The 26,263-nt window shown below is 48.4% G+C and overlaps 1 protein-coding gene across 2 annotated transcripts in view; it reads right to left on the reverse strand.

Annotated features, from left to right (window-relative positions):
- TNFRSF21 (TNF receptor superfamily member 21) overlaps window positions 1-21,353 on the reverse strand; it is a 41,719-nt gene extending 20,366 nt beyond the window's left edge. Inside the window, exons 1-3 of one of the 2 annotated variants that reach the window (XM_068937019.1) lie at window positions 21,200-21,353; window positions 14,206-14,860; window positions 11,937-12,434 (exon numbers count right to left, since the gene is read on the reverse strand). In XM_068937019.1, coding sequence (XP_068793120.1) covers window positions 11,937-12,434; window positions 14,206-14,860; window positions 21,200-21,265 — 1,219 coding nt within the window. In that variant the 5' untranslated portion in view covers window positions 21,266-21,353. Of the gene's footprint in view, window positions 1-11,936; window positions 12,435-14,205; window positions 14,861-16,872; window positions 17,075-21,199 lie in introns of those variants that run through there. The other variant, XM_009667940.2, reaches the window with a different exon arrangement.
- Between the last annotated feature and the right edge of the window lie 4,910 nt (window positions 21,354-26,263).

Below are 26,263 nucleotides of genomic sequence, written 5' to 3' on the forward strand. Positions count from 1 at the left end.
CTTGAGACATTTACAGTAACTTAATTCACTTGTTCAAGACTAAAATAAAACGGTAATGCTCATAATAGGCTTACAATCATACTATTTCCATATTTCCAGAACCCTTCCAAAATTACTCTGCAGAGTACTATGAGTGTCACAGCTTCCAGTCTGGATGAGAACGTGCCCATAAGGGTGTATCACATGCTTTTCATTTCATCTGCTTGAAATTTGTGTTCTTCTGTTCTGGGCATTGCAGTGTGTTCCATTACGAGTACATAAAGCGAAAAACCGCAGCTCCACCTGAAGCCCCAGGTCTTCCCCACTCACCACTGTTTTCACAACTACTTGGACGTTTTCTCACTACACTCATCTGGATGCTGAGACACGATGCAACTTATGAAGCCCTTCAGAGCCCAAAAAACACAAGTAAAACCATTGAGCTCTCATGACATGGCACTTCAACCCATCCGTTCCAAGTCTCCCATCATCACAGCCACATGAGCAGAAAGCTGCAGCAGTTCTGAGCTTGCCAATAACTGAGAAACATCCAAGGAGACCTTGTACCCACGCTGAGGCCGCAGCCTGCCCTGCGCTCACGTGAGGAAGGCAATGGACTCTCCCATCTCATCTCCCCAGACCGTCTCAGCTCCCTTCCTTCATCCCTCCTCTTGACGCTGCCGTAATGAGGGCCCAGAAGAACAGCACTGGGAAAGCTGGCTCCTTGCTGTTAATGCAGCAAGTGACACCATCTTCACTATCACCATCATTTTGGACCATATTTATTACCTCACTTTGAAGGACATTGGAATTAAACAGGAACAGTCCTCACTGTGAAGTCCACAGCTGGTATCAGGTTTACACCTGCAATTTGTTCAGCAGAACTGTGTATAAACCAGCAGGGTCAACTTCTGAAGGATCTAGGACATCCAGGCATGTCTCGGGTGAAATTCAGCTCACACAGATGTCAATATAAACATTGAGATGAGCTACAGCAGGTAGCCACCTAATATTTTAAGGGCATAATGACCCCTGAATCCCTGCGTAAGGCAAAGGTCTTCAATGAAAGCAATCTACTTAGCACTTTTACTAATAAGACAAAAGCAGAGATTTTCTGCAGAAACTTATTATTAGAGTGTTTAAATATTGTATTTAAGCTGTCTGCTATGAAACTGCATTGGGATCACTTAACAGAAGAGGTCTTCAGTGCAAAAATAAAGGAGAAAAAATGCTTGCAAAAGGATGGCTTATCAAAAGTCACCTCAGGGTGGCTACAGGAGCGCTGGTGCAGGATGAAACCTCTGCCAGATCACAAGTGTTTGCATGTGGTTAGGATGGAGGTGGTTTTCCCCCCTGAAACCAGGCTCCCAGCTGGTAGCGCAGCGCAAGCCTCTAGCCGCAGTTAATCTGGAGCAGCTCAGATCTCACTGCAGGCTTTTACCAGCTTGCAGGACTGCATTATAGCTCCAGATGCAATGTCCCAGGGCTCGGCAGGACAATTAGCAGCCAGGTAGCTCAGGACTGCTGCTGGTACTACTCCCACCCATAGGGGCAGCACGACTGTGCCTCAGGCTGTTCCACTGATGGAAAGGTGAAGAATTCCCTTTACAAAGCCTGGACCAAGGCTGATGTGTCGTACACAGGTAAATCCAAAGCTTGAGGGCGTAGACGCACAGGAACGCAGGCACACCCAGGCATGTCTAGAGTAAACCCTGCAAAAAGCAAACAGAGACAGTCCCACTCCCAGAGAGCAGGGACCAACGGGCGCCTGCACAGCCGCACAAGGAAAAGGCACTGCTGAATAAGCGCCCAGCAAAAATACACTGCAAAAAACACTGACCTGCATGCAGGATCTTTGTGGAGAGAAGTCCAGAGACAACAGCACGGTTTCTAACCTCCAAGCACGTTGCTTTGGCAACTCCACATCCCGTCTCCAAGCTGCCTCCCCCGGTCTTTCCCATAAAGGCTATTTGGCCTGCATGATCTGACTTCCAGTTGCTTGTTTATTTTGAATAGGGTTAAAGATTTTTCCCATCTGTTTCCAACTTCTTTGGATGTCTCCCGCCTTGCTGGGGAACACACAGTTTGGTCTAAATTTGCCTTGAAGCGAGTGGTCACTCGTTCCATTCATGAAAGTCACTTAATGGCTCATCAGACAAGCGCGCTGGACTTGTTTGTGCTTTAATGACTCTCTTGAGCTCATTTTGGACAAGTCTTGCTTGTCTCCTGTAACCCTGGTATTTATGGATTGGAAATGAACTGAATTTTCTGGTAATTGTTTGGCCTCACACAGGGCAAAAAGCCAGCACTAAGCAGAGTTATGACCAGCAGCGCCAGCACGCACATATCTCATTTTGGTAATACCTGGAAGTAGTCATTTCTCTTTTCTGCCATTGCTTGTTGACATCTTCCAACAAATCAAAATCAAGTGGAAGAGTTACCCTGTCAGAAGGCTATGTCCGAGCACCTGACAGCAGACACTGTGAAGTCAGAAGAGCCTAACCACAGAGGAACTTCGATTCCTTCCTCTCCCCACCCTCTCGCAAACAAAAAGCACTCATTTTCATTTTCAGAGCTCAAGGCAAGCATCACTTGATACTCATCAGAAAAGTGCTCATTGAGAAGCAGCCTTCTTTAAGGACAATCTCATATTTCACAGTCTGCACGGCTCTCCCAAGCCATGCCTCCTCCTGTCTGATTCCTGGTGTGTTTTACCCACTGATAATGAAGAGACACAGCACGGAGGAAACTTAACACAGCAACAGCTTAAGTGCCAGCCATCTTATTCAGCTGGTAAGGAAAGCCAAGGAGGTCCTGCATGACCAACAGCAAGTCTGATGTGGCAAGCTTGCCAGGCTGCAAGCCTCTTCTGCCTTGTTCATCAATACAGCCATGGCCTCCCGTAAGGGTTTCCCTAAAATTCATCTCCTTTTCTCTAACAAAAAAATTAACTCTTCACCATTACTGAATCTTCACCATACACGTGACATGAGCGCATGGCACCACATGGGGTGACATAACCTGGCTGCATCAGGCTGGCTGGATTCTCACATTTGCAGAAGCCCTGAGGATTAAATATCATGGGTGGAGAGCAAAGCTGAGGCGTACACGTAAGTCAGATAGGAAGACTGGTGGTGATACTGCCCAACCCTTTCCTATGTTCAGATAACAGCTTCAATCGCTGCTAACTGAACTCTGTTCTTGAGCTCATCCCACCTTCTTCCTCTAAATATCCTACTGACTCATGTGAAACAGCCACAGCAGGCTATTTTTACCTCTGAAAATACACCAAAAACCTACATGTACAACAGAGCCGGGGTGCGACAAATCCAAACTCTAGTTGTCAGGACTCTACAGCTTGGCAAATTTGGGACTTAAAAGTCTTAAATCCCTGATGTAAGAATCTTCCAAAATACGAAAATTTCACCTTTGAGAGAGAGTAAATTTTCAACAAAATTTTGTTGAAGACTCCCCTCCCACACACATATAGATATATTTCAACTCCTAAAAAAGGAGCTTTGGAAACGTGCAAGTGAACAAGAGCCTTTGCCCAGACAGGAGAAGAGGACACCTTTGTGGAGATGTATTTAGAGAAGGGTGCTTTGCTAGTTTTTCCCATGTAGGTCAGTGCCGGTGTCAAATCCTCCCAGAAGCCAGTGATTCACATCCTCAGCAAGCGCTTGTTTGGGCAACAAACCACTGAAGGGTGTTTTTTTTTTTCCTGTTAAAAGGGGAAGGAAAAAAAAAAAAGAAAAGAAAATATTGCAGGGCAGGAAACAGACTCCTGACAAAACACTTCCCACAATCTCTCTGGAAAATAACTCTCTACAGAACTAGACAGTCAGGGAAGGCTTACGATCAGCCACTATGCAGTTAAGAACATCTTTAACCCTGGGAACTTGATGGACAGCACGAGGAGCTATGACGGAAAACCTGGGCAGTAGTCGCACACTACAGCCCCAGGACCTCTTTCACCCTGCACTGCATTGAAATCACCTCTATTATAGCACTGAGACCACGGCTTTTGGTCCAAAACTCTGGAGACCCATGTGAGCTCGTGTCTACCACCACTGGAAGAGTCTCCCCCTGGGTCCCTTCTCTGCCTGGACTCCACAATGCCTCAAATAACCACGTCCAGATGGACTTGCTCTCTGTCGGTGTAAAAGGGAACAGCCAACCAGCTTAGGCATTCTGTGCCATTATTAAGTTTTAAACAGCTTTTGTAGAGGTAATCTTCATAACTCTCTTGGACAGGCTAGCAACCCTTACCAAACAAACTATTGCAGCCAGGGTCATGTAAACATCCAAATACGAACAGATGCCGGCCCCAGGGTTAAATTCACCTTCAGAATTTTTCCCAGATGAAGCCTCGATGAGTGAGAAAAGTCTACCTTGTTATTTGAGGAGTTACGTGCTAGAGCCTTACAGACATGAGAAACCACGGTCTTCCCAATGCAGAAATAAGTGCAGGATTTCAAGAAATTCGCAGCACTTTTTTCTCCAAGGATAACTGTCCTCTTCCAGCAGAGTTCTCGGGCCTTAGACTTTCAGCCTTACCGCAACAGGTGAGCGCAGATCCTGGTCCCTTATTCAATTAAGCCCGGTGCCACTTAGCATTCTTGGCTGCCCCCCTCCCCCTTTCTTTTTTCTCCTTCTAAAAGCAGATTTTAGAGCAAATGTACTATCTTCCGAGGCCAAAATTGCACAGGCCTGCCCACATTGCAGACAGATGGCTTGTGTAGCAACGCATATTAAAAGCAATCAAGCACCAGTCTTCAGGCCTGCTAATGCAATAAAGCTCAGGAATAAGATATAATAAACCTGCTCTCGATTAGGTTTCCCTTCCCCTAATCAGAACATCAGCCTCTCTCACTTGCTTTTTCCAAGGCCTCCTTTCACCTTAAAGCCTTGCTCAACTCGAACATGAGCTCTTTAGATACTACACGGCTTCCTAAAAGCTCAAGAATGGATTTGGCCCAACATGCCTGTGCTGCCTTTGGGGCTGGCCACTGCTCTGGCTGCCTCCTCCACGCTGGCAGGTTCCCGCTGCAGATTAAGCAGCTGGCTATGGGAAGGGCTGCTTTTAATCCCACAGCTACCTCAAAACAAAAAGCCCCGTCTGTGACAAAACAAAATCAGCACTGAACGTTACTGCGCACGAACAAGTCCCGACGAGAGCATCCCCACCGGAGCACCTGGAGGCAGCACCAATACGGCTCTCGGCACCGAGCACATACTTGCCCTTTTCAATTCAACAAGGTTAAAGTTAGCAGGCAATGAAGCAGGAGAGCCTGGACAACCGCTCTGCAGAATGGGGATCCCACGTACTCCAACCTGTGCACAATTTCCACATCAGTCCATTTCAGCTCCCCCCCACCCCACCCCAATCAGCTTCAGGGTATTCGGCTCTGCGGATCGCAGGATATTTCAGAAAGAGGGCAAACACAAGACATTTGCACAATGCCGTCGGCAGCATGCGACGACGGGGCTGGACACAAAACCCTTGCACTGAATAGACCGACGCCAGGCAAAGCATTCAACTGCTCTGTTTTTTTCAGCTCTTAAACGAGCAGACTCTTCAGAGGAGTGGGGGGGAAGCTACATCACCCTCCTGAGCGAGGGTCGAAGCCAGCAAGCGGCACGAGGTTAGCCAACAGGCACAAAGCCACCCTGCTCGAAAGGCGCCGAACACACAGCACCCGCAGCCAAAAAACGGCACCTCTGTAAAACAGCCAGAGGGTATGGTCTTAGGAAGGAGGGGGAGGGAAAAAAAAAGAAAAAGAAAAAAAAAGTTCCCCCAAACTTACGCTATCACAGCAAGGTCCATCCCAGGCCAAGCGGTGCCATCTCAGCTGCGGGAAATTCCCAGGGGAGCAGCTTTGGCCCAGCTGAAGGGATATTTCAACTAGGTGACAATTGAACTGAACTATAAAAGCACCGAAATATCAGTGCCATCATTTCTGTCTGGATCTTATTTTGAAGAAGGGGACAGGCTTGTATTAGAGGATCAGACCAACATCTGCAGATCATTAAACTGCAGATGCCAGAGGAGAAGGTTTCTTTAAAAGCAGTCTCTGCCTCTCTGTTTTGGCAGGTAGACAGGCATTAATCCCTGATCTTGTCTGCTGCCTCCCAGAGTCATATTTGGATTTACATACATGCACAGGGCTGTTCCTCCCCAGGTGTAACAGCAAGTACTTAGCAGCAATGGGTGCATCTGCCGCTGCCAGATATTGCTGGCCATTTCTGTGCTACCTGTGGCCTGGTCACAAACCTTGAGGTCAAAAACATAAAAAAAATAATTTTGCTGGGAAGTGTCTTCCAACACGACACACATCCAATTTCATATGAGGACAAGACTGCATGACCTAAGGTGTCCTCTGCACACTGCCAGCACTCCCATTACAGCTAGATTCACTCTGAGGAACCGCGCAGTGACAGGCACTCGTGGGCACCCTGCTTTCTAGCAAGGATCTATCCCTCTTCAACCACCTCACCTACTTGCTTTGACAATTTTTACTCAAAACAAGGTCGAGTCTAACTTTCCTGCCACAGCAACGGAGCTGCAGGCCAAGTGCTGTACCTGGTGAATCATCAGCTGAGAACATCCCAGCTCGCAACACAGCAACTGAGCAATCAAGACCATGAAATCCCACCACTCTCCATTTTTCCAGCATCACCCCTCGACTCCCCACTCTTTCCTTTTGATAGGGCCTCCAACACTGAGCCACTTGCCGTAAGCGCTTTTCTACCCGCCGTCATGACTCGGCTCCCTCTCGGTTGTAGGTAGCTTTTTTCTGAACAGCTGCTTTCTTGCTGGTTATTTAACCAAAGACTTCTTAGCTTCACTCTTACCACCCACTGCAATAATGTGCAATTACCAGACTTGAAAAATAAAAGGGAAGTGAAATCTCATTCCAGCCAGTGCTGCCAAGATCTGTTCTTCAGTCTTTCAACTCCAAGATTACCACATCTCTTCTTGCCTCTTGGCATATCATTTTAGGATGCTTCTATAAGGAAGTGGTTTTTCATGAAAAGATAACTTTTTATACACTAGATTTCAGTCTATGTCTTCCACCCTCTGCTACTCAGTGGGTGGAAGTCAAGGGCAACACTATCAGCAGTTCCTGATTTTAAAGTCATCTTCGTGTGTTGTATAGGCTGAATCAAAATTCGGCATTTCCAAGATTTACAGATTTCAGTTCTCCACTTTTAACAGAAGGGCTTTGCCAGTTCTACTCTTTGCCCTTTGGAAGCAGCTGAAGAAAGGAAATAGGTATTTGCTAAAATGAACGGGTTGTTTAGAGGAAACATGCAGGCTGTTCTGAATCTTCTAAAAGAAATCAGTCACACAAGGTTAAAACAACTTCCCTGTGCGAGGAAAGAGTAGGCCTTACAGTGCAGGCACTGCATGATTTAAACACCACAGCTACTCTGAAAAAAACCACTGGTTTCTTTGGGAACCTTGGGCAAACTGCCTTTACCCACAGCATTTCCATCCGCAGATCTAGAAAATAAGAGCAATCTTAAGTGGCACAAGATCCAAGTTCTCCAAGCACAGCAGCACTGTTGGTGCTCCATCTTCAAGATCCCATGCAACAGGTGAGACCTCGGGACTCCTGGGAGAGCTTTCTGGAGACCTCCTCGTTCAGGAAAACACGCAGGCAGCCCAGCGCCTTGCTCCTCCACCCAGGGCCAGGGACTTCCCAGTGTGCCAACCCTGCCCTGAGCTCAGGTCATTAGTCACTGGGAGCTGTCCCCAGCCCTTTGGATCGTTTAAGCCAGTCAGAATAATCAGCATTTGCCATCTGAGCTGGAACACGTCCATATTAAGGACATGGGTCTCATTTTAACGCCAGCCTCCCAACCTACCACTAATTTTAGGTTCAGGCTGTTATTTAAGGCATGTATTATGACTATAGAGAGAGCACGGGGCATAAACATCAGCTCACAGGAGGATAAAGACAAGTGAAACGCTCCACGGTAACAATAGCTGTTCAGGATGACAAGTGTATCAGAAGTATGTCAGCAATTCAGTATTAAGTGCCATTAGGAACGGGGCACGAGTTTGAGCCGTTGCTTTCACCAAGGTCTGTCAAAAGAGCAACTGCAATGTGTACACAAGTAATTTTTAATGTTGCAGTTCCTGCACGTGGATAATTCCAATATTCTCACAAAAATACTTTTCAAAACAGTATGTCCTTGCAAAAACATTAAAAAAAAAAAAAAAGAACAACCCCCACACAGTTCTCTTCTTTTGGGACCGAGCCCAGCCATAGCAAGGTGTCTTTGCTCTGACACTAAGCAGTGCTACCGGCTCTCTGATCATACTTCACTTAGAACTGATGGGCACGAGCCAAAATAAAATAAATAAAATAAAAACATTCCTCCAAAGATGCAAAGCTTTCAGGGTCTGCCGTGCCAGCAATGCTGCTTGTTGCTATCCTGATCCTACTGGTACGCCTGGAGGCACAAGAGCTGCTGAGGTGCTGGTACAGCTGTCCACCCCACCCCAAGCAGGGCTCTACCATCTTCCCCTTCAAAGGTTAAAGCTATTTACTCAAAGGATTAAGAGGGAGGAGGTTGTAAACAGGGGTGGGTGGCTGTGCGTAACAGTTATGTCCAGGCTTCACAGCGGCGATTAACACACCCCAACACCCTTGTCGCTGCAGCCCTGTAAGGCAGGTCCCAGGACCCCATTCACACATAGGCAAGAGAGATCACATGGAAATTGGTGCACTGCAAGCCTCCGACCTCGGGGCTTCACCCCAACCCAAGAAGATAATTTAAGCATGCCTGGTGTATCCCTAGTGCAACGACAAACCAGGCTCTTGCACCTGATGTAGAGGCTTAGCTCTGGCTTCCCAACATGGAGGGGCTGAACTAGCAGCCTAGGACAGAAGTTTCCTCCCTGCAAAGCCTGGTACCTTTGTTCCCAGCTAGAGTCATCCACGTCTGAAGTATTGCTTCAGGTGATAGTCTGCAAAACATGTTTTGGGTACAAAAAAAACCACTACAGCAGCAAGCTAAGCCACAATGATTCAGTTCTGCAGCATATCTTAGCTGCAGGGTCAGTTAATAAAAAAAGGTCATCTCCTCTTTTTCGCTATGCTTTCTCCCATTTCACATAAACAGAGGGTTAAGAGCCAGACGTTTCAATAAAAGCAGAGAAGGGTTCACATATCACCTTGCAGAAGAAAGATTTCACCCCCGAAGGGCCAGCACAACGCCACCAAGTAAGAGCTAACCAGCAGGGCTGCCCCAGGAAAATCCAACGCAATTTAAGCTACAGCACAGCCACACTTAAAGCGAGACAACACAGTCAGTTTGCGCTCATTTTGCCTTCACTGTGCAAAGTTCAAATGAAGACATCTGATGGCAGAAACAAGTCATTAAGCCATCCAGGCACACAGGCACCACTGACCATCACAGAAAGGGTTAGAAGTAAAGTGTAAAACAGGTCAGGCAGCAGTAATTGAGGAATCTCCAGGTCAGATACTGGGCCAGTTTATTAACGAAGTGCTGTTGCTGCAGATACATCCTGCTTATTTCCCAAGACAGGCAGAAAGCTTTACAAATCTCTTATGAATCCCAGGTCTTAGCCAAATTCTGCTCTTAAAGGAAGACAGAGGGAATATCAGGAGTGATTCGTTTTGGGAAGCACATGATGACTCACGAATTACACTGTCCTCCAAAGGAGGACAGCGTCTGGGAGGTGGGGTTATGCCTAAGTGATCTTACTCAGCCTCTCTGCCCACCATACCTATTTGTAAAGTTTCTTTAACCTGGATTATCCTCAGCGACCTGATAATGTACAGCACTGCCCACAACAGGAGCTCTCGCATCCTGGAGAAAGCCAGCTGCAGTGCATGTGGGTTGAAATACCAGGTTAGGAAACATCATCTCCAGTGTTGCATCTGCTTTGTTACAGCTGCATGGCCAGCTAAGCCCAAAGATCTTACAGCTGAATGAAGTCCTTTCACTTTCAGGAAAAAAGACAACTAAAAGTCTACCCACTTACTCAGCCACGTCACCACTTTTGCTTAGCACAAGTCTGGGGTTTGAGAGAAGCCTAATGTCCCATAGTAAGGGAACCCAAGAGACAGACCCCTTCCCCCTTGCACTGTTCCTGAGCACTTGAATTCCCCGTGCCACTCCCAAACCACATCAGCTTCTCAAGCTTCCTTGTGTACCTCAGCAGAAATACTGCCCGCAAGAGTTTTCATACCTGCTCAAGACAACATACAACAGTCTCTGAACTTGATCACTGTCCAGGCAGTATAAATTCAGTCCCTGCTCTGAGATGACAGAATTCACTGTTTTTAGAAAAGGAAGGAGTGAGAAATTCAACCAGCCAAGTGAACTGGTAATTAAGGTCTTGGAAAAAAAAACACTCCGAGTCAGTAATAAGCAGCCATCTTTGGCCAATGAACCATGGTCGAATCAATGAACCTTAGTATTTCTTAGAGCATACACAAGTAGAACTGTTTACTAAGGTTCTGTGGCCCTGTTGCAGATCACTTAGCACAGCCTCAGGGACCAGTTTGGGCACTACAGGTTTAAGGGACAAAGGAGTTCAGAAATTACTGGAAATACTGGAATTATTATTGCAAGGGGAAAAAAAAGCCCAAGAAACTGCAACCCAAGAATTCTAAAAGAGACAAAAGGAAATTAATAGATAGCACTAACACAAAAAGAGGCACAAAATTAATCCCAACAAGACCTTAACTGTCCTATAAATACAGTAACGGAGGAAAATAAAGTGGAGGTCTATTAATCAGCAGGAAGAAAAACAGCACGTGGCAGTAGACGCCCTACTCAAAGCCTTCTTTGCGTTGTATTTAAGCACTCAAGGATGACTTTCATCAAGGACTGATCTCTCTTAAACCTTTAAATCTTTTTTTCAATCTGTTCTTTCTTTGTTTGGGTCCCTTTGTTTAATATGCTGTTCTAAAGGTTAACTGTATATAGATGTTTAAGGCTGAGCAATTTGAACCTTAAGGCGCTGCTTGTCAGTACTGCCTTTGCAGGATAAGACGGTCAAAACTGCCACCATCGCTTTGCGGAAGCAAAACTGTGCCTCCCTGCTAGGCAGATCATGGCTGCTCATAGATAATACAGGTTGCTCATTTTCATGCCATCATTAAGGTAGAGTTGACTTTTAGAGTCTCCATTTATGAGCACCACAGTTCACCTTTAAGTCTCATCAAAAAGTTGACAGCAAGTCATCCACCTATAGCATAGGAAACACTAAAAAGAAAATTCTCCAGGAAGACCTGTTCTCCCTAAATACATGAAGTAGGATCCACACATAATACAGCCATTAATACACGCTCCAGCAAAGGAAAAAGGCAGAGGAAACAAGCCAGTAGGTCAGGAGTTAGGGGAAAGAACCATAAATTGAGGCGCAGCCAAGAAGTAGGGGATGACTCAGCCTTCCAGGAACAAAACTGGTGAGGGGGAAAAGGGAACAACACGAAAGACGATCAGACCCACGCCTGAGTCACAGAGAAAATAAGGAGCGAGAGAAACAGAGCAACCACCATGGAAGGAGAAAAAGAAGAATTTTTCAAGATCCTCTGAGCAAGGGGATAGGTGGGAAAGAGAAGGAGCAAGGACAGGAGCTAAGGAGAGCAGATAATGTTCCCTCCGTTAACCACTCCTTTAGAAACAGCTAAAGTTGGAGCAGAGACACGTCATTGCAACAGGGATGGGGAGGAGGAGTTGCAGAGGATTAAGATATAGTTGAGGAACTGCAATATGCAGGTTTTGGCATTCTACAAAGCCCAAAAAACTAAAAAAGTAACTGGTCACTAGGCATGAGGGCAGTTCATCAAAAGCACCATCTGACATCTGCAACTGCATAGAGAAAGGAAAAGCTTCTTTGAGATCTGAAGGAGGACAGGATATTACTCACTCTATACCTGCCACTGAGTTTCCTAGTTGTTACTACTCACCATGCCCATTGCAGTAATAGATCCACTTCTCCCTGTTCTGTGTAGGGGTCGTGGATTTTTTCATGATAGCTTTTTCCACAATGGCACTGGGATCTTGCCTAGGTCCCTTCTTCAGAGTCCGTGAGCTCTTCCTGACACTGCAGACAACTATAACCACGAGAACCAGCAGCAGGAAGAGGACAATCATCCATGGCAAGTGTTCGTTGATATCGAAGTGCTTGTGGGTGCTCGGTGGCCCTCTCCTGGGAGGCCTGTATGGGATGCTGGACTTCTCACCACTCGTCATCTCCATCGCCGGCTGCTTCTCAAGTGCTTGGCTGGTGTGTTTATGCCGGTAGTTCTGCATGTGGCTTCCAGCTCCGGAGTCCGCAAGGATCCCGTTGGCACCGTCCGTCTCATTCACTGAGGTTTCGTTGTAGTATCCTGTCAGGTCCCCCGTGCCGTTGTACGTGTGCGGTGTGGGAGAGGGTGCAAAACTGGGAACTGAAGAGTTCAGACCTGTAAAAGGAAGAAAGAGTTCAGCTTCATGGCACCAGAGACACAAAACGGCATAATGTCACGTCTAAGAACTGTCTGGGCATCTGCTTGGCCAGGAGACCGAAATTCAATGCCAGGCTGAGAGAAAGTAAAGAAGTTAAGTTAAGGGTTGGATCTAAGAACAGATGGCTACGGTTACAGAGTTAAGTTCAGGATAAAAACTGACCTTTGTTGTTAAGGTTAGTGGCAGCTTGTTAAAAACTGAGTGATTAAAAGGATGTTGTCAATCTGCATTTGACCCAAATCCAGTATTTTTAGAAAACTACACTTTTTAGGGAGATGCTTTTTTTTTTGGTTTTGTTTTTTTGTTTGTTGGTTGGTTTTTTTTTTGGGGGGGGGGGGGTTTCAATTGTTGGAAATTTGGTATTTGATCTAGAAACACCTAGTGAAAATTTAGAGGCTTGTTATCTCTCTGCTGAATACTTAAAGAAGCACAAGCATCCGCTCAGCACCAAAAGTTGCTGTAGAGGTATGGACTACATTTCTGAAGTGACATGAGCTATCTAACCCTCCCTTAAGATCTATTTTCAATCTTCACCGAGTTTTCTTATCAATAAGTTATGCTTTACTGTCAGCTCTCAAGTCCTAGTGAGTCATGTAACCTAAAGCCCAGTGAGAGTGAAGGGCTGCTGCTGCAAGAGAGCGCGCACCTCTGGAAATTAGGTTTCCAAACATGGTGTCTCATCTCAAATAAGACAGAGTGGGTGTAACCATCTGTAAAGTGATTTTGTTTCAGACTCAGGTACCCAAAACACTCCAACCAGGAAACCAACAAGGAAAAAAATCTTCAGCTTCTACTTAACTGCCTTCGGTTGATTTCAAAGTTCAGGGAACACCCTCCCCTCCTCTCCCAGTGACACATCAACATCATCTCAAGAGCTTTGAGACCTAACAAATTAGAAGTACTGGAGCTTACTAATGTCAATGCTTCTCTGCAATTGCTAAGCTGGCTAAGGCTTGAAGGCCACTAGAAACTGTATTTTGTTGTCAAAATACCCCATTTGAGACACCTTAAAGAGACTCTTCCCTTGAGAGTGCTGATGACCACCTCAAACAGGACTGTCTCCTACCCAAGCACAGTCTTCCAATAAAGACTGTGATGATATATTATTCTAATTAAGCTTGAGAATGTCGAGTTAAATTCAGTTTTCCCCTCGAGTGATAACTAATGGATGTCTCAGAGGTTTAAAAAAAAAAAAAGCTATGACACAGTATAGGTTCCTTGAATTCTCTTCTGGTAACAGTTCCAAACAAAGCCCATATGTTGGCACAGTATAGCCAATATGCAGCAGGGGAAGCACAGGTGCGAAAGCAATGAAGCCATCAAGAAACCAGTCCAGAGGAGAGAAGCTTCCCTCTTCCCCCCCTGGAGCTTTCCTGTTGCACCAGTTCTCTTCTCAGGTTCACCAAAAATGCAAATAACGGTGCCAGCACAAGATACAGATGGGGAAAGTGATGTTCATTTAGTCCAAATAGCAGTGTAGCCAAAAGTCTAACCATGACTGAAGTCTCAGTGACAACACTGTTAAATGCTGTTTAGCAAAAATAAGGGCAAACTCATATACTCTGGAGCTGTGCTCTTGTCAAAAAGCAAAAGCACCACGCAAAAAGACCATTTAGATCAGGTTGCATTCTAACAGCATAAAAACACCTACAAACAGCCGCCTCAACTGAGGCAGGAATGCAATCCCATGACTAAAAAATACAGCTATATTTCAGCAGCTGACATTACCTTTGGAAAGATAAGCGGTTGATGGAATTTCATAGGGCTCTCCACCCGCTTCTGGGTTCGATGAAGATGAAGACGCGTTAGGAAGAGACGCTGGAGAACCACAGACGTTGTCGCTTTCTTTCGTCCCCGGCTTTATCACCATCATGTTTTTCCCAAAGCAGTCAGTATATGTTTTGCACTTCATCACACTAGAAGGCACATCAGAATAGGTACCACGAGGGCACGGCTTGCACCTAACGTCTTCTGTCTCAGTTCCTTTCTTGCGGACGCCCCAGCCAACTGGGCATACTGTATAAGGGATGCAGGTGTCATTAGTCTGAAATGTGCCAGACAGGCAAGTGCACTCGCGGTCAGTCAAGGCAGTACAATGAGTTTTCTCAATCATTGGCAGTTCACAAGGTTTCCTACAAGCGTGGCATCGTTCTATGCCATTCTCATGCTTAGTAAAGGTCCCATCCGGACATTGGCTGCACTCTCTTAAGGTACTCTTTGTACAGTGTTTAGACACATAGGTTCCTGCAGGACATTTGTCGCAGATGACCTCTTTGTTAGTGGCACGGTCGAGGTGGCGGTACTTGCCAGAGGAGAGGTTTATGGCATTCTGTTCGGAGGTCAGCTTTGACTGAGCATCACTGGTGCCAAGGAGCATGAGCAACTGAAAGACAGAGGCAAAGTATTAGTCAACAACAGCATGCAACTGGAGTCTTCTCTACCAAACACACCTCCTGGAAAGCACGTTGTCAATTAATTGTAGGATCACTAAGAAGAAAATCCCAGAGCTCTAGCATCAGGGAGCAGTTCTTGCACCTAGAGCAGACAGATTAGCAATACCGGGGTGGAGGAGGAAGGGTACTGATGCTGGCACGCTTCCTGGACACTTAGCCAGAGTCTAGACAGATGGCGTTTGCTATGAAGGTATTAAGAACTGACCATGATTATAACACCTGAAATTTGATACTGTGCTTCTCAGAGAGACTAAGCATCATTTTCACTGCAACCCTGCCAGGGCAATAAACACTAATAGTTGTTTCAGGAGTATGTGCTACTTGGTCACCCCAAGAGAGTTCAGAGCAGCTTTGCATTTCAAGGGTGAGAGGTTCAGCAGGAACCCAATAGCAGTCAGGCATTTGCTAAGATGACAAAAAGGCTGGTAGCAGCTCTAATCTGTAAAACTTTCTTCTTCTGTATTTATTAGTCTACTGTTTTCAAAGAGTTATCTTTTAGAATAACACAAAACAGGAAGAAACGTAGACCAGCACGTGTTGCCAGACTATTTCTCAGGTGCTCTACCTTTCTGCTATCTATATGGTGGCTTCCATAGCTCGTAACTTTGACGAGGCCGTAAGATTTTCTGTTTTGAGTTTCCAGCCACATCTGAATTTACTTCAAGCTGGATGTATTTGCAACAGAAGCGGGGAAAAGGGCTTAAAAATAGCATCATCTTTTTTTGGGGCCCTTCTGTAATTTAGCTCCTCATTGCATCATACACACGTAAAAGGGTCTCTGCCTCTTTTCTTGGGCAACAAGCCAAGCTCCTGGACACCAAATTACACCCAGCCGGGTTTGGCTATATTACAAACAGAGAACTGTTCATCTCCATACTTATTACCAGTCCCATGGTCTTATTCCCTTAATTCCTTTGCACCATTCCAGCAGGCTGCTCCACCTCCTCCAAAGAAGCCATACCTCCCCTTCCTCCAGAAAACCTCTATTCTACAGATTTTGTATCAACTACAACAGCCGAGCTAATATACGGAAAACAAATGACATACCAAGGAAAGGCTGCCATAACTGTTACCCTCTTCAGCATGCAAGGCATTAGAAAACACATTTTCAAATAGCTAAAGACTTGGCTGGGGGTGGCAGGGGGGCAGAGAAGGAACCAGCTAGCATTACCTCGAGTTTCCAAAGGTGATTTCTAGACTGAAAGCAAACACATTTTGAAAGAACCTGTGATAAAGACCAAAGACCCTAATGCTTCTCAACTGACCAGGTGGGGACATGAATCACTGTGCTGTGCTATACAGGACCTTGGTCTTGCTCTGCTACCTATTCCGGGACACCAGCCAAAGAGAATATATTTGAAAAGGCCTCCCAACAACATGACTCTGCAGAACACACATAGCAGCAGAGCAGCAAGCTGCGCCGCATCATTTTTGGTGCAGTCACTTGCTTCCTGGAAACACATGCTCTGGCAGCACATTTCTGATTCACCTGCTAAATAATTTATGGCTCAGAATTTGTACAAAACACTACAAATTTTTTTTTTCCTGAAGCAGCAATTAAAGAGCAGACAGAAGCAGACAAGGCTGCAGGAGCTGACACTGATCCTGCAGCAGCCAGGCTAATTACTGCACGTTAAATTAAAACAAAAAGAGAGATTGCTCTGGCAGTCCATAAAGGACTAAGTGATGCATTTTTCCCCCTCCCCCAAGGCATAATTTATGAAGCGCTTAGCTAGCTCTAAAGAAGCCTGCCACCCATAATCCCTGTGACGCAACCCTGAATTAGCAAGCCAGATGCAACAGGATTCAGTCTCCGGAGGGTTCACACAAGTCGCTACCCAGGGGTGTGAGAAGCAAGGGCTGTTCCCATAAGATTAGCAGCACGGAGAACACCACCGTGTTCCCTGCTGCAGGGCTTGCAGGCCAGCTGGTGCCCACCTACCTTAGCCCACCTCTGCAGGCGCTTCTGCCAATGGGAGATGGGCAAATCTCTAAAGCCGGTTAATCCGGAGAAAAGCTTCTGGTCAGAAACCCGTTGGGAGAGGGTCAACCCAGATTTTGCTCCGACACAGGAACACAGAGACTAACTGAGGTGCAAACGTGCCGCTCTCACTGAACTGAGTGGGACAGGGGATCGGGAGAGGCAGACCGCACAGCAGCAGCTCTCTTGCCTTGCACGGCAAAGGAGCAGCTGCATGCCACTGGCACAGGTCCCAATTTCTACCTTTGTATAAGCCAAATCCTGGAGGAAAAAAAATGAAAAGATAAAAAAATAAAAAAATAAAAAAAATCAATGCACAACCAAGCCAAAGGCTCACACCACAGAGCCCCGGTCTGCTCTCCAACATGCAGCCTTTACTTCCACCTCTGGAGACCTTTTGTATATCATTCAGGAAACTAAAGCTGAGGGAGGGACTAACCCAACAGCACTGCAACTGCCAGAGCACGGTTTTAGCATCAAAAATGACATTGCAGTGTGAATAAAAGGGCTCCTTACTGCCCCTACCACACTTAAAATACAACCCAGCCATCAGTGGATGCAGTGCTCAAGAGCACTACAGAGGGCTGAGCTCTACCACTACAAACACCCCCACACCAAGCAAAGCATGCACCAGCACCTGGGTTTGTAAACATCTCCAGATCTTCAGCTGCATTAGCACTTCCAAGCTTAGGGACAAGAGCAAGTTAGAGTAGAGGAAGGCTATAGAGTGATGAACATCCAGTATTTAATTGCATTTGTACTTCTTGGTCCCCTCCCCCAAAAATCCAGCTGCTCGGATTTTACAGCCATCACCGCTCAGATCTGAAAGTAACAGGAGCAGGAGGACATCTTCAATGAAAAGCATGTCTGCTGGTTAGATCGCTCATCGTCAGGACTGCTTATGGCAAAAATAGACCTTCCTGGCTAACCTACCTAATATACCCAGTTCCAGCAGCAAAAGTGAGAGTAATGAACCAAAATCCAATGGCTAAGTACAACCCATTTCATTACTCCAACATCAAAGAAAGCACATAGGGTAGCAGAGAATAAGGAAAAAAAACTGGTGCAAGACAACACTAAGGAGCGTATCTCGTTTCAAGCAGTTTTGGTGTTGCTCTCTGTGTCCGCAGCAGACAGAAGCCGCTCTGAACATTAAAGTGTTCTGGGGTGAAGACACTCAGCCGGGATGATCGCGCTCCTCCTGCTCCAGGATCTCAGGGAGCAACTCCAGCTTGGCGGTGACGCCGCGCGCCGGAACGGCACTTGTGTCAGCAAAGGCACTTCCCGGAGGTTGCAACCTATTCCACCATGCAGAAGCTTCATACCATGAGGAAAGCAGATGGGAATTATTGGAAACAAATAAGACAGGGGAAACAAATACAAGAGCTGAAACCTCGAGACAGCAATATCCCTGCAGCTGATGCCAGCATGACCCGTTCTATAGCCCCTGAGCTCGACGACTCGATCCTCTCCATGTCGAAGTTGTGTTTTACCACACTCTTAAACAAGGTCTGGTGTTGCCAACTGAATGTAACAGATGGACCAAGCAAGCCCAATAGGCAACTAGCACAGTAAATCATTTTTACAGGGCCATGAGCTTCAGGGTGAACATATGAGGGGTGACTGTGGAGGAGAATACAACAGCCCTGTCAGGATCCAAATTCGTTTCTGACCCCGGTGGGCCTGCCAGCTCAACAGGAATTTGGTAACAGAAACAGCCAATGGAAAATTGGCAAAACAGCAGGTATCCGCAAGTCCTGAAACAGTGCAACGCCTTGAGACAGCCCTCGTCTCGGCTGCACATAGCGCCACCTCACTTAAGAGTGCTGTGGGGAAGATCGAGGCAACAACACACGTAAAAAATAAAAACACAATGATAAAAAGGGCAAAAGCCAACTAAACGCAGCGCACGTGACCCGGGTAGAGAACAGAGCTGAAGCACAGGCACAGAGAGCTGTAAGTGAGCAGAGACCATCAAAGCTAAGCTGATACTCTGGGTATTGTTTCCAAGAGAAAAAGGTAAAATTCCCTGTCTCTCAGCTGAAGTTGCAGCTTCTAGGCACTTCTCATGCCCCAGGGAATCAGGGAGAGGAGGAACGAGACATTGGAAGAAAGATCAAGTCACTTACTCCGAGAAAGTTGACCGTGACAGACGTCTCAAGGTAAAGAAAAATAAAGTTTTCACTTCTTTAAAAGAAAGAAAATAGCTCAACTGGTTCAAGGGTTTAATGAAATGATGAGCTCTGGGCTTAGCCTACTCAGTAGTTCCTCTACTACAGTCAGAGTGTGAAATGCAGACAGCCGAACGTGCCAAAACAGCAGCAAAGGCTCATCTGGTCTCCATGAAGGAAAACTAAGCAGCTGTACCAACAGAGTCCTATTAAAAAGGCAGCTATTTCTACAACCCTTCAGCTAAAGCAGCCCAGAGCTTGCATGCACCATAAATCGCAATCATTTCATTCATCTCGCTAAAAGCTGATGAAATTCCCAAGGCTTTCCGAATCCCAGAGAGACGCTGGAGAAATCAGGCAGTGTTGCTTCTAGGTAAGGAAATGAGGGGAAATAAAGGAGAAAACCACCTTGCTGAAAGCAGCAGGCACACAAGGAGCCTGTAGTGGAGAAAAGCCATCTGAAGACGCTTTTCTCCGCACCAGGCAAGGTAAACAGCTGTAAACACAGGCATTACGTAATTACCGCTCAGGCAGAGCGCCAGCCTACCATCTCGCAAAAACCCAGTGGCCAGGCTGCTCGGGGTTTGCAATGACAGTAAAAGGCCCAAATATTGATTTGCACGCCCTTGCGTCAGTCTTTCAAAATATTAACTCCTCGCAAGCCAAAGAGAGCAATCCAAAGTTTTGTTGGTGCATCCCATATTGCTGAATGGCAGCCAAAAAAAGCACTGTCTAAGCTTGCAAGCGTACGGGAATCGCGTTTTATGGCTCATTTGCTCGTACAATGGGCAGATACAGAGGTTTGAGCGCAGTGCATGCAGGCGTGTGCGACACGTGCATACATGAGTTTGCTTAGTTTCTTTGTTTTATTGTGCAAAATTGCTGTTGCATTTACCTACCTATATACATAGGTAAGTAAATGCATATTTTATATATATATATATGCACATTTTTAATATTATCTCCCCACCCCTCCCTTTAAGGAGGCTCTAGGCCTGGCATTTCAAACCGATCTAGAAGAACGCGAGCCTAACCAGAGCTCTTGTTTCAAGCCCTATATCAACACCTTGTTTTGTGGACGTGCAGCAGTATTTGCCTCCTTCAGCGGGTCAAGATGCAATCCTGATGTCTAAGCACTGAGTAAGCGCCGTGCACGGGCCCCGGCCGCTCTCTGCCGCTGGCAACCCAGCGTTGTGCAAAGTAACACTTCGTATTCAATTCCCAGTTAATACTCTCTCTCAGCTTTAGATTATTTTTGTTTACTCAAATTCCTGTCGAGCCAGCATCAGCTTGCTAAAATCCACCTTGACTTCAAGAACAAGCACAATCCTTGGTTATACAACTCAGCCAGGTGCTGGTAACTACATTACACACATGACGCACCAAATTACCATCGCTCCCAGAAAAGATGGGGATTTAGCCCTGAAGTGGGAGAGCCCCTCCCTGGGAAGGTAAACTCGAGGTGAACTCGGCACCTCGGCGGGAGGATAAGTCCATATTAAAAGCATAATTAGCTGCGGCCAGCTTTCCCTCCTCGCGGGAGGACCGCAAAAAAAAAAAAAAAAAAAAAAAAAAAAGCAGCCCACAGTACCACCCGGCAGCCCCCACCCGGCCTTCTCCCACCTCCAGAGGTTTTGGGAGTCCAGGGTGGGACGAGGCGGGCAGGAAAAAACCGAAAACCGGGCTCTGAGCACGGCACAGCAACCACCTCTCAAGTCCTTCAGCGGAGGGCTCCCGGGGCGATGGCGAGGTCCGCACGGGAGGCGCTGCCCTTCGAAATCCGCGGAGCAGAGCCAGGGGACCGGCCCGCCCCACCCGCGCTCCCCAACCAGCAGCGCACCTGCGGCGGCCGCTCCCACGCGCGCCCAGCGCCACGCAGCGGGACGCCCTAAATTCTCACCCGCCCCGGTGCTCCCTCTCCCCCCACAATCCCTCCTCACACGCAATCGCATCCCCCCCCCCACCCCGCTCCCCAAGCCCCATCTCCTAGTGCATTGTGCTCCCCGCTCCCCCCCGCCCCGCGCCGCGCACAGCCCGGCCGGCAGCAGCCGCACGGCGCTCCCGCCCCGCGCAGCCCCAGCCCCGTGGGGCTCCCGCGTCCGCGGAACCGCACTCACCGCGAGGAGGCCGGCGAGCACCGCGGCGCGGCGGGCGGTGGCGGCTGCGCCCGCCGGGACCCCCATGGTAGCGGGAGGCGCCCGCCGCACCGGGGCGCGGGCGAGGCGCTGCCGTTTAGCCGCGCCGCCGCATAGCGGGCCGGGACCGGAGCCGGGACCGGAGCCGGGACCGGGCGCACGCGGCGCGGCGCGGCGCGGCGGGCGTCACAGCGGGCTGCGGCCGGGGGCTGCCGGCGGGGGCTGCGCGGCGGCGCCCATGGCCCGGTCGCAGGGGCCGGGGGTGGAGGGGGGGCGGCGGCGCGCCCGCCCGCCCTGCCGCGCTCCCACCTGCCCGCCTGGCCGCCGGCTGCGCAGTGGCGGCGGCGGCGGCGCACACGTGGGGCGGGGCGGGGCGCCCTTTGTGGCGTCACAACCCGCGGAACGGCCCGCGGAAGGGCGCGGGTGGTCCCCACCTCCCCCCCCTCCTCCTCCTCCTCCTGCCGGCGCGCGCGGAGCCGCGCGGAAGCCCCGCCGGCCGGCGCGCAGCTGCACGGCGGCTCTGCGGGACCGCCCGCCCGCCCGCAATGCAGCAGAGCCGCGCAACCTGCTCCTTGCTGCTGCTCGGTGTCCCCTCCCTTCCCCTGCTCGGACGAGGCGAGCCCCGCCGTCACCGCCCCCATCCAGGGGAGTGATGCAATCCGCCGCTGTTTCCCCGACATTTGATGCAATTCCGCCCTCGGTGACGTTTAGGGACCCGGCTCGCCCCGGTTACCGGCAAAGCAGCACCGGCAAAGAAAACACCTACTCCCCCTCCCCTCCCTCTTCTTTTTTCTCCTTAAAAATCAGGCTGCCTGGTCCCAGCCCCCACCAGTTGCGACATGCACGTGCCTGGCCTAGTCAAGGCAGGCTTTGGGGGACTGCCCAGGCGGCCAGGAGCTCCTGACCGGCACTGAACTGTAGCTCATTTCACCCCAAATTGTCTGCAGGGATAACTGGAAGCGCATTAGGAAAAGCACTATTTGTGGAGGGCTTTATCATTTCAGGGAGGCAGAACTGGGGTTCAGACGATCGGTAAAGCCTAAACTGTATAACCCGCTGCAGACCCCCTTCGCCACAGATCCAGGTTGGAAGGATGGTAAGTGTGGAGAAAGTCGCCCTTGGGAGCAGGGCTGAGGTTGGGAGAGAAGGAGACAAGACTTGGCAGCAGACAGCTGGGGAGAAGAAGCAACTCAGCCTCCGACCCTGCTGTCCAGCGCAGGCTGTTGCAGAGATGCATAAAGCCCCCAGACCACTGCTGCAGGGACGGAGGAGAGGTCTGGTGGGAGCAGGAGGCTTTGGAGGGGACCCTGTCCCTGCAAAAATGTTGCAAATGGTTGGTTGGAAAAACGTTCCAGCTCTGCGGTGCCAATTCCGCAGCTGTGCTGAGCATCGACACTTCAAGCGTTTTGAAGAGCTGGGCTGCACGAGATGCTGAGGCAGGTGAACGCTTCCTCGTGCTGTTGCTCCAGCTTTGCAAGTTCTGGTTCCCACCATCCCTGCGTGAGACCCCGGTGTTCCCATGAGCGACCGTGCTGTGTGTGGACGTTGCTGTGCATTAGGCAATGCTGCTCCCAGCCAGGTCCCAATGGTCAGCAGCATTTCTAGGAAAAGAGGGAAAAATCCATACAATTCATCCTCGAGCTTTCGTCTCTGGCTCAGGACTAAATACCAGCTGTGACGAGGAGGTATGGGAGAGGCATTTCTAAGCCAGCTCTGCTAGTGTCAAAGCAGATGCTGAGAAACACTAGCACTGCCTATGGGTCATGCAGAGGAGTCAGAGCAATCTGCATGGATGCAGCATCACCTTCTCTCTGAGGTCTAAGGACTGGTGTGATCATGTATGTTATTCAGCTCATTCAAATATTGCCTGGGGGAATCAATGAGCTGGCCATGCGAGAGCCTGCGAGAGCAAAATCCCTAGTGCAGGTGTCACTGCTTCTACATCAATCCTGTCCTCGCTAAAGTCAATAGAAATTATTCTACTAATTTTTATCACAGCAGATTTAAGTTCCGTGGCAGCAGGAGATACAGAAGACGTTTCAGGGCTCACGCCTTGCATTGCCAAGCACAAGGCACAACTTTGGAAAGATTGATGTGTTGGGCCTTTTGTGGAGGGGCTGCTCCAGAGGGGGCTGTGGGGAGCAAGAACGCTGGAGCCAGCAGTGTCCAAGGTGGGTCTTTGCCCGGGTCTGCCCCTGAAGAAGTAGGACAGGCAGCAGACAAGGTGAAAATCTGTCCTCCTAAACCAGAGATGATCTTCACCCATCCTCCTAGAAGCACAGCCCAGGCAGTGCCCCCACTCACTGGGGTGCAGTCCTGCAGTGTCTGAACAGGATGCACGATGGGGTCTGGTAACAGGGGCCATGGGCAGCACAGGGCACAGCGAGCAATGGACCAGGGCCAGGCCTGCCCAGGGAGCCCAGGCAGCAGCAGGGCTAGAGAGTGGACCACAGACAAGGCTACAACCAGGGTCCAAGGTCCTTCGAGGAGACAGGCCCAGAGGCGAGATCTGCGACTGGCACACCTTCAACATAGCTCAAGGCCAAGACTGAGGTCCCAAGCCTTAGCTGAAATGGAGCTCCTGGGCCCATGGGCCAGGGTTTTAGAAGAAGCCCCTGATGAGGGTGATCAGGATTATTAAGGACTTTTAGTACCTTCAGGGCCTGGCAGAATGTGACCCCCTCCAGGTCCACCAGATCAAGACATTATATGGCTCTCTACATTGCTGGGTTATCCATCAAGGAAAATATTCAAATATCTGATTTTCAGAACCTGCAGAACTCCTGTTAACTAACAGTTATCAATCCAAGAGTTCAAAAGCCTTTCCAGGACTTGTTCCTGCAAGACGAGTTCTTGACCTTGCATAAAGTCAGTTAGTACAGAATTAACACTTCAACATTTCTTCAAGAAATGTGGCCTCACAAAGATAACTTTGTATCGGAAGTGCTTTGCTCCATGCAGCTAGGCTGTGTTTGAGCCCATGCTAGCAAACTGGATTTCATTGAACCATTGATTGAACCATCCTTGAACCATGGCCTTGCCAAAAACTAACTGAAGCTATCAGTTCAGATACGTTTTTGAGCCCCGCTTTCCTCATTTGCCATCACACATGTTATTTTAGGAGTCACCCAGAAAGCAGATGAAACAAGGGAGGGTTTCAGTGCCACAGCAAAGCTAACAGCACAGATCCCACACGAGTGACAGAAATAGCCAAGCTCCTGAAGAGAAGAGGTGCTTTTGTTCCACAGGGCTGTGGAACTCATCCAAACTTTTTCAAAGTCCACAAGAAGCCTCCTGATTTCAAAGAGGTTTGAATCCAGCCCTTGGAAGTCATCAGTTCTACCAGGAAAATGCTTGTTAGGCAACAGCCGCTAAGTGCAATAGGCACCGTGGTTTATACTGTAGGAATTGCCTTGATTGAACCCCAGAGCAGCACTAGAGCTGGTGCAAAGCCCACCGGTTTCCCACAGTCCCTGCTGGCTGGCTCTCATCGCCTGGCACTGAGAGCGCTCATCTAATGGCCCTGCCTGCACTGACCCTATTCAGCATCTGGTGGAGGGAAACATGTTTCACAGCTCTACCAGGCCTGAAAAGGTTTTCTAGAAACCCCCCCAGAAAGGCAGCCTCCTCTTCCAGTCAAAATGGACGACTTCTCCCCACACTTGCTGCATTCCTGACCCTGGGAGCGAGCTGGAAGGGAGCAATGACCTAAAGGAGCCTGGGAATGAGCCTGGAGAACAGCTCCCCTCTCCCCGCCCGGGGCGGCAGTGACAGGACTGTCATTCCCATGAGGTGACCAGAGACACAGTGTCACGTGTGCAGGGAGAGGAGCTTTTTCTGCATCTGGACATGCTGCTGTGTAACAGCTTTGGGGTTTGCCTTCCCCTGGGACCTCCAAACCTGGGAATAACTTGCTCCTTCCAGGAGGTCAAGAAATGGGAGCCCCGCCTTGCAACGGGGTGCCTTGTGGCTGCCCAGACAGGGTAGCTGGCATTGGCAGCTTTGCTTTTTTGACGTACGCATATCAATTTGGCAGTTTTTGGAGTGTCCACGTTTCCTGGACATCGGCAAATAAAAGATCCCACTCAAGCCCCTAGCTCCCAAATACAGATTACAATGTGAAGCAAACACCACTAAGGCTGCCTAGAAGGAAAGCTGCTGTCATACGATGACCATCATTGCTTTTAATTCAGAATGTACTGGGTAAATAATAGGCAATAACACAGCCGGGTTAACGCCAGCCTTTTGGATGGCGGAGGTAATTTTAAGTTTAAAAATGTACAGCTTTCTGGTGAAATACAGGGTAAGTCTGCCCTGCCGATGCAGAGCTAAATTAGCCAGTTCTTTCTGGGCTAGCAGTAGGCTTAAAATGCTCTGAGAGTGTCAGCCCACGCTGGATCCATTAGCAGTGTGAAAGACAGTACTCAAGTTGTATTAGGGAAAAGCAGAAAAATAATCATCTGGAGAAATGAGTGACTCAGGGGACTGGCAATAAAAGGGATCAGTTACTGCTGTGGAATGGATTCCAATTAGTTACATCCGCTTTTAATTATTATTATTTATACGGAACCTAAAGACCATCCACAGATTATCCAAAAATGCATGGGCTGCTCTGCCCTTTCCCTCCCCCCTTGTAAAGACAAACACAAGTCACTTTGCCTAGACTAGATCATCCTGGCTGCCCCATAAATTGCTTATTAACATACAGCTTGCCTCATCTCTACTTTTCTGAAGCTTTGTAAGGAAAATAGGGAAGTGGGTGGCTTAGGTCCTAGTTTCACGTTAAGTGTTTTTGGTAGCAGCACTGGCTTGGGAAGTTCCTACTCGCCTCTCTGCATTCAGTTCCTTTTCCTCGCCTTTTACTAGCCTATGAGTCATGCAAATACAGCTCACAGGGCTGCAAGATAAACCAGGTCAGTGAACTGGTAACACTGTTAAAAAAGGGAGGATATTTTTAATCAGAGTTGGTGAACCTCACTGTTCTCATTCACCAGACAGCTGTGGGTCTTCACTGAGGCAGTGCTGAGAGTCAAAGTGAGCAATAGA

This window comes from Struthio camelus, chromosome 3 (assembly GCF_040807025.1).
Source record: "Struthio camelus isolate bStrCam1 chromosome 3, bStrCam1.hap1, whole genome shotgun sequence".
In the NCBI taxonomy this organism is placed as follows: domain Eukaryota; kingdom Metazoa; phylum Chordata; class Aves; order Struthioniformes; family Struthionidae; genus Struthio; species Struthio camelus.